Source organism: Rhineura floridana, chromosome 3 (genome assembly GCF_030035675.1).
Source record: "Rhineura floridana isolate rRhiFlo1 chromosome 3, rRhiFlo1.hap2, whole genome shotgun sequence".
Lineage (NCBI taxonomy): Eukaryota > Metazoa > Chordata > Lepidosauria > Squamata > Rhineuridae > Rhineura > Rhineura floridana.
Genome location: NC_084482.1, coordinates 213,800,026 through 213,817,359, shown reverse-complemented (window position 1 = coordinate 213,817,359; position 17,334 = coordinate 213,800,026). Strand labels below are relative to the sequence as shown.

Genomic DNA, 17,334 nt, shown 5'->3' with positions numbered 1-17,334 from the left:
CACTGAGCTATGGGCTGCCCAGTCTTCATACACAGTCTCCTCCACTTCCCACCAATTTTGGATGAGAAATTATGTACAGTTCTTGACTGCTGGAAGACAGGGCTTGCTTCTTGAACTTGCTTGAACTTTGGAAAACAGAAGGAAAAAGTTCATCCGGCCTGCCCCATCTCTCAGCCATTCCCACGTCAGAACACTGGAGCTGATATTATTATTATTTATAAATATAAGTAGTTACTAATTACGACCAATATGCATATAATGGGCAGTGGAGAAGACCAGAGAAGAGCTGAGTTCAAATCCACCATTTGCTACAATCACACAGTGTGCAGCCTTGAGCAAGCCTGTCCATATTTATGATTCTTCTGCAAAACAGGAACAACAATGGCCCTTCTCCCAGGGGTGTTGGGAGGGTAAGCACAAGGTTACAAAGCACCTTGCATGGCAAAAGTGCTGTACTTATGATTCAGGCACGCATACAGGCTGGCCAGAGAGAAGCTGCAAACAGTATTTTCTAAGTTCACAACTGTCTGTACACTACACCCCTTTTGCCTGGAAGCTATAATCCCAGATGTGTGGCTGGGTAGGCTGTGGTTATGCAGGGTTAACCAAAATGCACTTTGCTTGCCCTCAGAGGCACTCTTTTCCTTTTAACATTTGTCTTTAATATAACTTCTCATGTCCCCAAGGGGCTTTAGGTCTTATCAGGCCTGGCTTATCACCTTGAGATTTGGAATGACCAGGAAAAGAGGGGAACTGAGACAGGCGAGAAGTTGGGTTTCTTTAATGCTGCAAGGAGGTACACAGTGAGGTTACAAAATTAGTCCATTGCAAGGCCCCTCTATCTAACACCAAACTTTAAGGTGTCGTTTTAAAATTTTTTTTTCAAAAGGATGTTTTGTTTTAAAGATTTTTTAAAGACGTTTTTAGTGTTTTATCACTTAATAATACTATTGTCATTTTGTAGCTAAAACAGCCTCAACCACCCACAAGAGGGAGGCCCCCTCAGGCTTGAGAAATTCCCAAGGTATGCAGAAATATTTTTTTAAACCCCTCAGAAACAAACCCGAAAAGATGAGGCAGGGGGAACTTGCTGCAGGCGCTTCCGACACCCCCTCCACAGTCTGTGAGGTTCCCCTCCGCCCTCCCGAAGTCTCGAAACGCAGAGCCCGGACTCCCTCTGGCGGCCGCAGGGATGAATGCATGCACGAGGAAGCTGAGGGCGGGGAAAGCTCCTCCGAAAGCGAAAGTCCGACTCCTGTTCAAGCCCCCCGCAGCCGAGTCGGCGGCGCCAGCAGCGGATCTTCTCCCGGGCAGCCTGGACGGAAGGTAAGCAGAGGGAAGGTGTGTGAGGGACGAGGCGAGGGACGGAGGGAGAGGAGCGACAGGGTGAGGGGAGTAACTGAGGCACCGAGAAGTGGGGCGAGGGGGGTGCAAATACGGGAGTGCCTGTGCAGAAGCGGCGCGCGCGCCTTTTCATTTTTGCTCTGGGATCGGGTGAACGAATCTGCAAAAATAAAAGCCCCTCCCGCCACGCTCGCCATTTCGGATGCGGATCTGCGCCCTTCGGCAGCGCAGAGGCAAAGAAAGAAAGAAAAGCTGCCCCCCCCTCACCCTGTTTGCTACTTTTAAAATAGCACGTTTCCGTTTTTATTTTCATATTGGGGTTGAAAATTAAATAACTACAAGAAAGGATCCAGTTGCAGAATGGCCGCCCTGTCCGTCTCTTGCAGCGAAGTGTCAAACCCCGGAAAAGCCCTCTGGTGAGCTGGGTGCTGCTGGCCCTCAAAACCCTTCGGGGAGGGTCGGAGGGCCGTGGCGGAGCATCTGCTTGGCGTGCAGAAGGGCCCGATTTGGGTCTCCTCATTGCCAAGTAGGACCAGGAGAGAATCCTGCCTGAAACCCTGGAGGGCTGCTGCTGCCAGTCAGTGTTGAGAATACTGAGCCAGATTGACCGTTGGTCTGACTCGGTACAAGCAGCTCCTGTTGAACGCCTGCCATGTTTCCGGTGCAATCCTAAATATGTCTAACTCAGAAGTAAGCCCCGCTGAGTTCAATGGGGCTTCTTCCCAAGTAAGGCTGCAATCTTAACCCCATTTGGGTTCAATACCCAATAACCGCTTGGGTTCAATAGGACTTACTTCTGAGTAGATATGGTTAGGATTGCGCTGTAAGTGTGCATAGAATTATGGCAGCCTAAAGGTGTCTGTTTTCTGGGTGGCACAAAATGCTTGGTTGTTTTTAAGAGAAAAGAGAAGCTCATGGTTAAGCTTTGCTTTTATTGATTATCAGTTATCTGTTTTCATTGATAATTTACATGCTCCTTGTAAACTGCTTAGAGGATTTCTTACAGTCAAGCGGCATATGAATTTTGTAAATACCTAAATAAAAGTCTAGCTCCTTCTTAAGCATAGTGCACTTTTTAATTTACAAAGAGTGGTGGTATTTGGTGCTAGTCCTACACAGAGTAGGCCCATTGAAATAACAGACAGTTTTGGCTCATTAATTTTAATGGGCCTACTCTGGGTAGACGTGGTTGAATACTGACCTAATTGCAGTTGTCCTCAGCCCTATGCACACTTAACCTGCCAGTATGCCCCACTGAGCACATTGAGACTTATTGCTGAGTGACCATGCATAGGATTGTGGGGCTCATTGGTGGGAGCCCCTATTACACCTATTTTACAGATGGGGAACTGAAGCAGGGAGAGAGAGTGACCTTGCCAAGGTCACTGCAGTAATTCTGTGGCAGAACTGTAGCTGAAAGATAGTTTACACCCAAAGATATGGGCCCACCTTTCCGTGCACCAGTTTGCCCTGGCTCTTGGGAACGTGCCCTTTCAGTTGGCATCAGGGGGTTACTTGGAGGGTAGACTCACTAAAATTAATAAGCCTGTGTTAGTCAAGTTCATCCTCTCTTCAGTCTACTCTGAGTGGGACTACCATCGAACGCAACCCTAAACTACAAAGGAGCTCCAGGCCAGTAAACACAAACGTGATAAAACAATGTAAGAAATAAAAAATAGGACAAAAAATATATGTAAAACATTAAAAAACATTTTAAAATGTCTAAAAGCACATAAAACCCCCTAATATGCCAGAGATCACTGGATGTAAAAATGTTTGTTTTATCTGCAACTTTTTAAATGTTTCTATTTCTTTTTAGAATGCTTTTGTTGTTGTTATTTTTGTTGTTGATGATGTGTTTGCTGCCCTGGTCTCCTTTGGAAGGGCAGGATATAAATTTAATAAATGCACAATAACTAACAGTAATAATAAAACCATTTAACTTGATGACAGTTTCTTTCCAAAGACTCAAGAGTTGCTGATGCTGACAGCTGCCTCCCAACTGACAGTTAAGTGTCCATTCTGCACTCACTGGAACCTCCAGCCAATCAGAATCTGTTGCTTCCCAGACAAATCAGAATAAATTTACCTGATCCAGGCCCCGCCTATAAATACTCAAAGCATCCAATCTCTCCCCCCTTTGCAGAATTGGCCACCAAGCAGCTCTTGCTAAACAGGCCTGCAAGGAGGCCTCAAACCTTGACAGTTACGCTCTTGACGCGAATACAGAAATCTTTTTCAAAGCACAAAAGATAAACAGACAGACATACACATTGCATTTCACTGCAGGGTATCGCACAGAGAGCGGGATTTAGCTGACGTCTTCTTGATGGCAAAAGTGTACATTGGGCTGGTGAGATTCTACCCCCTCACACACACACACACAGACGTTGGAACCAATGATTCCACTCGGTATAATTCATCAGAATTCCCCCTCTTCTCTCTCCGCAGGCCCTCTTGCCAGGATGCTGCCCCCTGCCACGCTGCCAGCTGCTGCGCTGATCCTGTGTGATATCGCCCTGCTCTCCTTGCTCGACTTGAAGCGCTCCGCCTTGTCCCCCCTGGGGGTCCCTGCGGCTTGGCTGGAGGGGGCTCTGCGCCTGCTGGTTCTCTGGGGGGCCCGCCGGCTCCTCTCCCTGGCTTGGCCCTCCCAGGTCCCCCTCGTAGCCCTGGCGACTGTGAGCTTGCTGCCCCCCACCTATCTCGCCATGGGGCACTGGTTCGGAGACCCTCCCCTCCTGCTCTCGTCGGCCCCTTGGCCCTGGCTTCTGCTGGGCTATGGGGCGGCGGGCCTGGCCTACCTCATCTGGGGGGTCCTGGGGCAGAGGGAGGAGGGGGCCAAAGGAGGAGAAGACAAGGCCACCCTCTGGAAATTGGTGAAGCTCTTTCGCCCGGATGCACCCTACCTCGCTGGGGCCTTTTTCTTCCTCACCACGGCTGTGATTGGTGAGTAGATGCCGTGTGTGTGTGTGTGTGTGTGTGTGTGTGTGTGTGTGTGAGAGAGAGAGAGAGAGAGAGAGAGAGAGAGAGAGAGAGAAGTGGGGTATGTGTGTGAGAGAAAGACTCATATCTGCTCTTTGAAAGTAGAAGGGCCGTAGTTCAGTGGTAGAGCATGTGTTTTGCATGCAGGAGGTCCCAGGTTCAGACCGACATTTCCAGGTAGGGCTGGGAGTATCACCTGCTTGAAACCTTGGGGAGCCGCTGCCAGTCAGTGTGGACAATACTGAGCTAGGTGGACCAATGGCCTGACTCGATATAAGGCAGCTTCCTATGTTCCCAAGGGTCACATCTTTTGCTCCACCCACTTTGAGCGCTGTACCTGCCCACCGCTGGCTTCCGGCCCTCAGAAGGTTGTCCTTTAGGGAATATGGCCCTTGGTCTGAAAAAGAATTCCCATCCCTTTCTTCAAGTGTTAACTCTCCCTCTCTCCACCCATGGTTACCCTACAGGTGAAACGTTCATCCCTTATTACACGGGACGCCTGATCGACATCTTGGGCAGCAAATACAACTCGGAGGCCTTTGCTGCCGCCATCTTCCTCATGTGTCTGGTGTCACTGGGAAGGTGAGTTTCTCCTTTGTCCCCCCCAAAAAGGAGCCCGGATAGGGAGGGGTGGTGATTTTGATTAAAATGGAAGTTGGCACAGGACTCCCCAATAATTTGCATATTCACTGTCTTTTTGAACGGATCCCGAGTACTATGAGCTTTTCCTGACACCAGATTTTTTTAACTGCACCAGTATAATCATATTACATCTTTGAAATTGATGAACCTGTCTTTGCTTCACTAATGTGTGTGAAATTGATACGCCTCAGTCATAGCAGAGTGAGAAGGAGGAGAAGGAGGCGAAGGGGGGGAAGGAATGGGTGGGTGGGTGTGACGATCCCACCTTTGGCTCCCCCTGCTTGTGGCTACCGCCTTTTACTAGGCACCACCTCAGGACATCACCAGTTAGGATCGTCGTTTTTATTTTTTCTCACTCCACTCTAACACAGATCTCACTAGATCCCACTGCTAGGCAGCACCACCAGTCACTTTCTGTAACCCAAAGTCCCAGAGACTTTGTGTAAGTCTCTCTATAGCTTGTTACTTTGTGACTGTGTGCCTATGCTGTTCCCAACCCCCTTGTATCTTTATATTTAAAGCATACAACTCTGGGTTGCTCTGGATACTTGACTTGTTACAATCTCTCACTTCACTGCTGCCACCATTAGATACAGTTTCTGTTCAGCCTTGGTAATTACCTTGCCCTCCCTTCTGGTCTGTATATTTCCCCAGCCAAGGATCAGGCCTTTGGTAAACCAAATAAGGATTTATTAAATATCAGAAATAACATACTTAAGAAATACTTAAGGAATGTTTCACAAGCGTATGGTTTCATCTATATTCTGTTAGGTACTTGACTTTTTGCTAATTGCCTCAGAACTCCGACTCGCTCTCAACACCACCACCTCCAACCTGTCAACCTCTCAAAGACCCCACCTCAACCACAACCTCTTAAACACCACGTCCCAATTCACCACCTCCCAGATTCAACTGTCATTCTTCCATTTATACTCCCAGCCATTCAAACACTCAGCCAATCATCCAGCATTCTACTGCTCATGTACTCCCCCCTCCTCTTTCACTCCACTTACCATATGTCTTCTATATAAGCAGCACTTACCGTATTTACAATATAAGCAGGAACATCACACACCCCCTTAAAATAACAGCAAAGTATTATTCCTGCTCTAGGATTCATACAACGCGTTAATAATAAAAAAACAAGTCTCTAGGGGAAAATGTCTTTTTGCACCCACATCTGGGTCACGTCACTGCAGTCCCGGCCATCTGTCTTGAAAGTCCATTGGCTAATACATTGTCCTTGCCTTTTATGAACTTAAAGTCCACCTGGTATTCTTGTAAAGCCCAGGACCACCTCTGCAGCATAGTGTTATTATTTCTCATGGTCTCTAACCATAGCAATGCTCGATGATCCATTGTCACTGTAAATCTTCGTCCCCACACATATGGGCGCAACTTGCTCAGTCCCCACACGACCGCTAGGCACTCATTTTGGACCGACGAATAATTCTTCTCCTGCGATGTCAGCTTGCGACTAAGATACGCCACTGGATGTCTGGTGCCTCCTCTCTCTTGCAGCAAGACGACTCCCAGTGCTAGGTCCGACACATCCGTAGCCACGATGAATGGTTGCTCGAAATCTGGTGCTATCAATACAGGCCCTTGGCACAAGGCTTGCTTTAGAAGGTCAAAAGCCTTTTGACATTCATCCATCCACATCACACACTCAGCACATTTTTTTCTTGTAAGCTCATGCAAAGGGGTTGCTATTTCCCAAAATCTTCTATAAATTTACGGTAGAAACCAGCCACACCTAAAAATGCTGTCTCATGTTTCCTGATTTCCTCAATCACTCTTTCATTCTGATTCACTCGTTTGTGTAATGAGAAAGAAATAATCGGGCTGGGTTCCTTTAAACTAATGGGTTGCTTGGGTAAGGTACATGTTAGGTCTGCACCATGAGGCTTTTTAACCCCATGGTCTAGAGTCATTAGGAGTTTTACTTCTGTAGACAGACTAGTGAAGAAATCCTTCAAGAACCCCAGGGTATCCTGATCAATATTGAGACGAAGTGGCACTAATGACACTCGTAAACAACACTCTTGTGATCTGCCCGACTCAGGACACACCTGCAATGCTTTGACTGTCAACATATTAGAATGTGCCTTTCTAAACATTCCTTTACTACAGTAAAGGTATAGACATTTATTCATCTGAGATGTATCCAAACGATCTCTGTTCTCAAGATCTTGAATCACAACCACTTGACAAGAAACTGGTTGCTTTAACAAGTTGACCACACATTCTGATTCGCCAGATGGATATACTTCAGGCTGAAATTTCCCCATGCTTAATTGTATTTCCATCAAGAAATCTGGGTTCCTTCCTCTTTCCCCACAGGATGTATTACACCCATGCCTCGTGGACGTATGAGAAGGAAAACTCTGAAGACTAATGTAGTTTTTAACCAAAGATGTAGGTTGTGCATTTCCAAAGTCCTTCCCCCCATAAAAGTACCAAATGGGTGAGATTTCTTTCACAACATAGCACACCAATGGAATAGGAAATCTCAGTGGAGCTTTTGTTTTTACCCCACTTTGTCCCCCTTTATGACATCCCATACTTGATGAACAATATTGTTTTACGTCTTTAGCAATATTTGGCCAATAATAGTGTGCAGCCAATCTTTTCTTGGTCTTCCTTATTCCAAGATGCCCTGAACATGGGACATCATGGGCTACCTCTAGCAATCTGGCTCTGTATTTGCTAGGTACCACCAATTGTTTCACTGGTTCACATTCATTCTCTCTCTCAGCAGGCATCCACAGTCTGTACAGCACACCATTCTCCCACAAAGAATCCCTCAAAGTCTCTGTAAAGGGGATTCTGCTTTGGAGGGCTTTTCCCTCTATTATATTCAAACTGCTATCATTTTTCAGCTCCTCCCTGAACCTTTGTGTCTCTGTGTCAGACCCCATTCAAAACAGTGTATCTCTCGTAGCAGACCTGCTAGGGGTTGCTATGGCGACCTCAGGCTCGAAAACAGGTTCCACCCTGTTTTCTTCAGCCTCTGTTAAAATGGCTTCTGTTGCTTTGCCAAGTTGTTGTCTGGTCACCACTGTTGGGCATTAATACCTACTTTACTTTGTGGGTGTGTATGTGGTGAGTGTGTGTTTAATATATGGTGTACGTTGTAAGTGTGTGTGGTGACGGTTTTATATTATGTGCCTGGGAAAGAGGAATCACAGTCAGGAAGAACTTGTGGGGGCCCCAATAGGCGTAGTGATGGGTAGAGGGAGATATCACATTGTGTGGAAGACTGGCCAGGTGAGGGGAACGCGGCCCAGGCAATTGACGGCTGTGCTGTGTTCCGGTCCTCCACACATCCACAGGTATGTGGGACGCCCTATCAGCCAGGTCTCTGATCTCCAGATGCTGCTTTTTAAGGCCAGATCGGTATATAATAAGACTGCCCTCATCCATGATTTAATTGTGGATGAGGCAGCCGATCTGGCATGCATAACTAAGACCTGGGTGGGTGAGCAGGGAGGAGTTGGCCTCTCTCAGCTGTGCCCACCGGGATACTCAGTACAGCATCACGGTAGATCGGAGGGCCGGGGAGGGGGGGTTGCTGTGGTCTATAGGAATTCTATCCCCATCTTCAAGCACCATGTCCACGTAACTACTGGCCTTGAGTGTCTGCATCTTGAGTTGGGCCAGAGGGACAGATTAGGGATTCTGTTCGTGTACCGCCCACCCCGCTGCCTAACAGACTCCCTGACTGAGCTGACGGAGGTGGTCTGGGAGGTTTTGTTGAGATCTCCTAGACTATTGGTACTGGGTGATGTCAACATTCATGCCAAGACCATCTTATCTGGGGCGGCTCAGGACTTCATGGTTTCCATGATGAACATGGGGCTGTCCCAATATACCAGTGGCCCAACCCATGTGGCAGGACACACTCTGGACCTGATTTTTGCTACGGGACATGATAATAATAATAAAAAATAAGAATAATATTTAATTTGTTAGTCGCCTATCTGGCAATTAGCCACTCTAGGCGACGTACAGATGAGAGCACTACAGATGATAGTGATCTGTATATAGGGAGCCTTACATCAGCTCCTTTGTCATGGACAGATCACTGCTTGTTGAGGTTTAGACTCGCGACAACTTTCCCCCTCTGCAAGGGTGGGGAACCTATTAAGATCGTCCGCCCCTGGAGGCTGCTGGATCCTGATGGTTTTCAAAAAGCCCTGGGGAGTTTTCCGGCTGATAAGGCTGGCGCTCATGTCGACACCCTGGTCGATCTGTGGAATGCGGAAATGACCCGGGCAGCTGACATGATCGCTCCTGTGCACCCTCTCCTTTGTAGAGCTCATACAGCTCCATGGTATACTCCGGAGCTGAGGGCAATGAAACAATATAGGAGACGGCTTGAGTGCAGATGGAGGCGGACTCCTGACGAATGCAACTCTGCACTGGTGGGTGCCTATAACCAGACGTATTTTGGGGCAGTGCAGGCAGCAAAGAAACAACATATCACTGCCTCTATTCAATCTTCTATCTCCCGTCCGGCGGAGCTTTTTCAAACTGTCAAGGGGCTTTTACACTCTGCCCCTAAGGACGTGATTGAACCTTCTAAAGCACGCTGTGACGAATTTGCCAAGCACTTCCAGAATAAAATCTCTTGCATCCATCAGGACTTAGACTCTAATGTTACAGCAATTGAACCAAATGAGGTCTCCGGAGCACAGTCTGGTCATGTTTTGTTGGCTGAGTTTCAATTGGTGCAGCTTGAGGACGTGGACAAGGTGCTTGGACAGGTGTGTGCAACCACCTCTGTATTAGATCCTTGCCCCTCTTGGCTAATAAAAGCTAGCAGGGATGGCACTGCCGGCTGGGCCAGGGAAGTGATTAATGCCTCACTATGTGAGGGGGTGGTCCCGAACTGCCTTAAGGCGGCGGTGGTGAGACCACTTTTGAAGAAATCTTCCCTGGACCCTGAAAATTTGAATAACTACAGGCCGGTAGCAAATGTGCCATTCCTGGGCAAGGTTCTGGAAAGGGTGGCTGCATCCCAGCTCCAAGCTCTCTTGGATGAGACCGATTATCTGGATCCATTTAAATCGGGTTTCAGGCCCGGTTTTGGCACGGAGACGGCCTTGGTCGCCTTGTATGATGACCTTTGTCAGGAGAAAGACAGAGGGAGTGTAACCCTGTTGATTCTCCTTGATCTCTCAGCGGCTTTTGATACCATCGACCATGGTATCCTTCTGGAGAGGCTTGCGGATTTGGGAGTTGGAGGCACTGCTTGGTAGTGGTTCCGCTCCTATCTAGCGGGTCGTCTCCAGAAAGTAGTGCTTGGGGAGTACTACTCGACACCCTGGGCGCTCCAATATGGAGTTCCGCAGGGATCGGTTCTGTCCCCCATGCTCTTTAACATCTATATGAAGCTGCTGGGTGCTGTCATCAGGAGTTTTGGAGTGCGTTCGCATCAGTACGCTGATGATATGCAGCTCTACTTCTCCTTTTCATCTTCTTCAGGTGAGGCCGTCAAGGTGCTAAACCGATGCTTGGCCGCGATAATGGACTGGATGAGAGCGAACAAATTGAAGCTCAATCCAGACAAGACTGAGATGCTGTTAGTGAATGGATCCCCTGACCAGATGATGGATGTTCGACCTGTTCTGGATGAGGTTACACTTCCCCTGAAAGAGCAGGTGCGCAGCTTGGGAGTCCTTTTGGACCCGTCCTTGTCACTTGAGGCGCAGGTGGCCTCGGTGGCATGGAGTGCTTTTTACCAACTTAGGCTGGTGGCCCAGCTACGCCCATATCTGGACAGGGAACATCTTACTTCAGTTGTTCATGCTCTGGTAACCTCGAAACTGGACTATTGCAATGCACTCTACATGGGGCTGCCCTTGAAGACGGTTCGGAAACTGCAGCTCGTGCAGAATGCAGCGGCCAGATTAATAACTGGGACCAAGTGGTCGGAGCACATAACACCGATTCTGGCCCGCTTGCACTGGCTGCCTATATGTTTCCGGGCCTGATTCAAAGTGCTGGTTTTAACCTATAAAGCCTTACACGGCACGGGCCCGCAATACCTGATGAAACGTCTCTCCCGATATGAACCTACCCGTACACTGCGCTCAACAGTGAAGGCCCTCCTCCGGGTACTGTAATGCGCTCTACGTAGGGCTGCCCTTGAAGACAGTTCGGAAGCTTCAGCTGGTGCAGAACACAGCTGCCAGATTATTGACAAGGACCAGTTGGTCTTCGCATATAACACCTGTCCTGGTGCGTCTGCACTGGCTTCCTATTTGCTTCCGGGCGAGATTCAAGGTGCTGGTTTTGACCTATAAAGCCTTACACGGCGTGGGACCTCAATACCTTGTGGAACGCCTCTCTCGCTATGAACCTACCCGTTCACTTCGTTCAGAATCTAAGGCCCTCCTCCGGGTACCAACCCATCGGGAAGCCCGGAGGGTGGTTACGAGATCTAGGGCCTTTTCTGTGGTGGCCCCTGAGTTGTGGAACAGCCTCCCCGAAGAGGTACGCCTGGCGCCTATACTTCCATCTTTTCGGCGCCAGGTAAAGACCTTTTTATGCTCCCAGGCATTTTAATCTTCTTAACTTTTTAAATCTTTTAATCTGTATTTTAATTTTTGTAGTATTTATTTTGTTTTTGCTGTGCTTTTGGTTGTTTGTTTGTATATGTTTTTGTATTTTTATTATGATATATTGTATTTTATTTTGTTTGTTCACCGCCCTGAGAGCTATTTCGCTAAGGGCGGTATATAAATTGAAATAATAAATAAAAATAAATAAATAAATAAATACTTATAGAGACACCCGGAAGGCGATTACAAGAAAGAGGGCCTTCTTGGTGGTGGCCCCCGAACTTTGGAACACCCTTCCTGACGAGGCTCGCCTGGCGCCTACACTACTATCCTTTCGGCGCCAGGTGAAAACCTTCCTCTTTGCCCAGGCATTTTAACAATTTTTTAAACATTTTTTAAACATTTTTAATATTTTTGTATTTTGTACTTAATATGCTAACAGACAGTTAAATTGTAATTTGATGACCAGATCATTTTAAATTGTATTTGCTGTGTTTTTATTTGATGTACACTGCCCAGAGAGCTTGCTATGGGCGGTATAGAAATGGAATTAAATAAATAAAAATAAATAAATAAATTTACATATCAATTCAATTCAATATTTATTGCGGTCATTGACCAAACATGAATATATACCAGAATATTCCAATATACACAAAAATATATTTATAAAAGCATTGAGTGCGATTACTAACATTTTATTTGGCTGAAATTAAATTTTTCCTAGAGGAAATAACGATGGCACAATATTTGGCAACAGCTTCAGTTATATGGGATGATCGATCAGCAAGAAGATAGTTAACATAGAAGGCTTCACTTCTTCCAGGAAGATGTGTAATTAAGGGTTTAATTAGTTGGTATCTGGCTTCAGAGTAATATGTACAGTGAAATAATACATGGGTTACTGTCTCAATCTCGCCATCACCACAAGGACATTTTCTATCAGCATAAGGTATTTTTTTAAATCTACCTTCCAGAATTGCAGTTGGTAGGCAATTTAATTTTGCCAACGTAAATGCCTTACGATGTTTAGGTAGCGATAGGTTAGATAAATATGGCATAGAAAATTGTGGGTTAGTATTATATATATGGTTTTTAATCAACATCAAATGTTGTTGTAAATCTATATCTTTAATTCGTAGGAGGATGTGCTCTTTGGCTTTTACGTAGCCCATTGAATGAATTATGGGTATTGAGAATCCCAGATTTGATATTTTTTCAGTAATCATCCTTTCCCATGACGAATGGAAGTTATCCTGTAATATATGCGGCGCCAGTCCTATTGGGCTAAATACCAACTTAAGCCAGGTGTTAATTCTGAGAGACCAAACCCGAGATTCTATAGAAGGAAGTCCCGCTTCCATTCTTAAAATAAAACTGGGAACACACGAAGGAACTGCGAATATGGACCTGAGAAAAGTATTTTGGACTACTTCCAAAGATGCAAATTTCTCACTAGTTGATACTTGAGAACCGTATAACAATTGGGGGATTATTTTTGCTTTAAAGACTTTTATAGCTGCAATGGGAATTTGGCCTCCTTTGTTGTAATAGAAGGATAATAAAGCATTCATAGACCTTTTTGCGTTGGTAATTGCCTGTTTCGTATGCAAGGCCCATAGTCCAGAGGTTTGAAAAGTTAATCCAAGATATTTAAATGCACTAACTTGATCGATTAACTGATCGTTTATCCTCCAAGCATGTTTAGTTCTTTTATTAGAAAAAACCATTATTTTAGATTTTTCATAATTTATCAGTAAAGATTCGTCATGGCAAAATGAGGCTAATGTAGATAATCGTCTCAAGCCAATAGGAGTTCTTGAAATTAGCACGATGCCGTCTGCATACAATGATATAGGTCTGGGGCTTTCCATTAGTTTTGGGGGATGAGATGTAATTAATGATAACTTATGGACAATTGAATTTATATACATGTTGAATAATAGCGGTGCAAGGATGCAACCTTGTTTAACCCCTTTGTAGGTGGGAATGGGGTTAGTTAGCTGACCCTTATTGTTGCATCTGACTCTGAGAAATGTATTTTCATAAAGACCCTGGATAAGAGCCAATAGACAAGGATCAGTGTTTGAGTTGGCAAGCTTATTCCAGAGCCGTTCTCTTGAAATAGAGTCAAATGCTGTTTTTAGGTCAATAAATGCTGTATACAGTGCACTCCCCGTTTCTCTCTTATATTTATTGACAAAATGTTGAAGCACCAACGCATGATCAATGGTCGAACGCCCAAGGCGAAAACCAGCTTGCTCAGGGGCGAGTATTTCATTTTGTTCCATCCATATAATTAATTTATCGTAAAGATGAGCCGAGTATATTTTACTGACGATGTTTAATAAGCTTATGGGACTAAAATTGGCTGGGTCGTATAACGAACCCTTTTTATGGATTGGAACAATTATAGCAATTCCCCAATTACTGGGTATTTGCATTGAATGGTCTATATGCGTAAATAGTGCTGCAAGCAAGGGTGCCCACCATTCCATATTGGTTTTAAATAGTTCTGCTGGGATGTTGTCAGAACCTGGGGCTTTGTTGGCTTTTAATTTATTTATAAGTTCTATAATTTCATTTGCACTCACAGGGTCCCATTCAGGAATATTATTTGTGGAATCTATAGGCTCTACAGGGGTAATGACACGCTCATATATTTTAGTAAAATAATTCTCCCATACTTTGGGTGGAACATAGCAGCCCATAGTGGGGCCAGGCTTTGGCCAGTTGCATGTGACAATCTTCCAGAACAGATTGGAATTTTTTAAATGAGATGTATATAAAAGACGTTGCCAGGAATCAAGAAGTCCTACTTTCTTTTTTTTAGTTATCAAATGTCTAAAATGTTTTCTTTCTTCGCAATATGCTTGGAGCGTGCCGGGATTTTGATTTGCTTTATAGACCTTGAACTTATATATTAATAGTTTTTTCCCTTCCACACATTCCTTATCAAACCATGGTTTAGAATGGGACATCCCTTTGTTCAATTTGGGTTTAATATTTGATATCATTAGTGATTGAAGTAGGGTCATTAATTGGTGGAAGGAATGAAGGGAGATTGCAGCCTGAGAGGATATCATTATTGAGTTCTTTAAAGCAAGCATTTTTTGAGAGTTCAACATTTCCTTTATCTCAGTCTCTAATTTAGAAATCCATTTCAACATCTCATCTCCTTCTTGTATCTTTAAAATAAGATTTTTTTGTCGTTCTTTTCTTAATTCATATGCTAGCAATTTCCCTGGTTTATTTGCAAATTCAAAAGTCCTTTGTTTAGCAAAATTTAATTTCCTTTCAATTTCTCTAACTGTCAACATTGACACTTGTTTCTGTAACATTTTGATTTGATTTACAGTAGAAGCTTTAGTTGGATTCTTTTTCAATTCTTCCTCTTTTTGTTTTATTTCTTCCAAGATCAATTGCATTTTCTGTTGTTTCTTCTTTTTTAATTCAGAATTACATTTAATAAAATATCCCCTCATAAATGCTTTACTTGTATCCCAAACAATATTTTCATCTGTTCCTTTATGTAAATTGTGTTCAAAAAACTCTTTTAATTTCTTCTTACATTCCTGCACTATTTTATCATTCTGTAATAAAGATTCATTTAGTCTCCATCTAAATCCAATATTTTTTTTTTTAAAGTCAGTATCACTGGATTATGATCCGAAAAGGTTTTTGGTAACACATCCATCTTGGAAATATCTTTCACTAAATTTTTAGACATCCAAATCATATCAATCCTCGAAAATGTTTTATGTCTTTCTGAAAAGTAAGTAAATTCCTTTGCATTGTCATTTATATATCTCCAAGCATCCACCAATTCTAAATTTTCCATCAATTCGAAACAGATCTTTGGCAATTTGCCCTGTGTCTCTTTAATATTTTTCTCAGAAAGTCTATCCATTTTTGGTGAAATTACCCCATTCCAATCACCCATGACACACCAATGATCATATGCAAACTCTGATAGTTTTTCCATAAGTCCAGTATAAAACCTTGTTTTATCTTCATTAGGAGCATAAATGCCCACTATCAAAATTTTTGTACCCTGAATGGTGATTTCAACTCCCACAAATCTGCCACTATCATCCAATAATATCAATTTAGGAGACAATTGTGAATTAATATAAAGAACAACACCATTTTTTTTAATCCTGCCGAAATAAATTCTTCACCCAAATTTTTACAAATTAAATATTTAGAATCTTTCTTCTTAATATGAGTTTCTTGTAAACAAATTATATCCAATTTTAATTTTTTCAAATAATGAAATACTTTCTCTTCTGCGACGAATTAGCTCCATTTATATTCCAAGTTAGATATTTGTAATCCATTTTTAAGCATGTATTTTAGAAAAGTCTGTGCCTGTTGCTCCCTTTGATCCATCATCATCCTTTTCTTCCTCTACCTGTTTCTGTTGACTTTGTTTCCCAGGAATTATATCCATATCTTTGAGTTTATCTTCTTCCATGTCTTTTGAAGCTTTTCTCAAGAAATCCCTTGCTTTTTGAACAGTATTTAATCGATACTTCTGTTGTCTAAATGTAAAAATCACTCCCTCTGGAACATCCCATCTAAATTGAATTTTACATTGTTTAAGTTTTTCTGTGAAGAAAGCGTAATCTTTTCTCTTACATAGAAGCCTAACAGGAATTTCCTTCATCACCTGTATTTCTTTCCCATCAATTTTGAAGACATTATTAAAATGATGTTGCAAAACCATATCTCTGCTCCTCTTTTTAAAAAAATAAACAAGCACATCTCTTGGGATTTTTTTTATTGTTGCATATCTGGAATTAATTCTATAAACTTTGTCTATTTCAAATTCCATCCGATCTTCGTTCCTGTCAAAGGATTTTACCAAAACATTAACAATTTTCTCTCTGATATCTTCACCTGTTTCCTCAGGAATTGCACGGAATCTCAAGCAATGTTCTTTATCTCTAAGTTCCATAACAGCAATATAGTCCAATTTTTTTTCCAATTCCATATTTGTAATATCTATTCTATTCTCTAAGGTTTGCACCTTATCTTTAACATTTTTTACATCCTGTGTTAATTGCCCAATGTTATTTTTAATCTCACCCACTTCTGTTTTAATATGATCTTGTAAATCTTTAAAATCCTTTTTCATATTGCAAAATTCATCTTTAAGTTGTTGTCTGTCCTGTTTCATCTCTTGTTTCAACTCTTGTTTAAAATCACTAAATCCCTCCATAATTTTCTGGAACATGTCCATCCCTTCCTGTGTATCAATTGAAACTCTTCGCTCCAAAACTTTGGCTGTTTTCCTAGTTGTCATTCTTGAAAAAAAAAACCTTTTCTATTATTAGCCAATGTAGAGGCAAACAGTTTCTTTTCTCCCAGCAACAAAAAAGTTAATATTCCAGGCCTGTTTAACCAACACAGTTCTTATCTCCAGCACATTCAGGAATGTAAAACAAATCCAGTTCTCAGCATCCAGCAGTTAGTAAGATACACGAACAGCAGATTCGTTCAAAAAAAAAATTAATCCAAAATAAAAAAAAATATTCTCAGATATATTTCCTTCAAATAATCAAATCATCTTATCTAATAAATTGCCTCTTATCCGTTTAATCTTTGTAATTCCAGCTTTAAGCCAGCTTTTTGTCATAAAAAATAAAGCAGGTTCTTTGAATTGCTCCCTTCTTCCTTAGCTTTGTATAATACGAAAAAAGTGTGACTCACCCAAGTTTCTGAGTTGCCGATTCGTAAACAAGTCTCTTTTACGATAGTAATTTAAGTTAGTTGATAAGATTTAGACAGAAGG

At 43.2% G+C, this 17,334-nt stretch overlaps 1 protein-coding gene across 3 annotated transcripts in view; it reads left to right on the top strand.

Annotated features, from left to right (window-relative positions):
• Window positions 1–1,177: 1,177 nt before the first annotated feature.
• TAP2 (transporter 2, ATP binding cassette subfamily B member) overlaps window positions 1,178–17,334 on the top strand; it is a 44,113-nt gene continuing 27,956 nt past the window's right edge. The window contains exons 1-4 of one of the 3 annotated variants that reach the window (XM_061620706.1): window positions 1,178–1,326; window positions 3,298–3,353; window positions 3,796–4,290; window positions 4,794–4,908. In XM_061620706.1, the coding sequence (XP_061476690.1) occupies window positions 1,193–1,326; window positions 3,298–3,353; window positions 3,796–4,290; window positions 4,794–4,908 (800 nt within the window). In that variant the 5' untranslated portion in view covers window positions 1,178–1,192. Of the gene's footprint in view, window positions 1,327–1,495; window positions 1,761–3,297; window positions 3,354–3,795; window positions 4,291–4,793; window positions 4,909–17,334 lie in introns of those variants that run through there. The other 2 variants (XM_061620708.1, XM_061620707.1) reach the window with 2 other exon arrangements.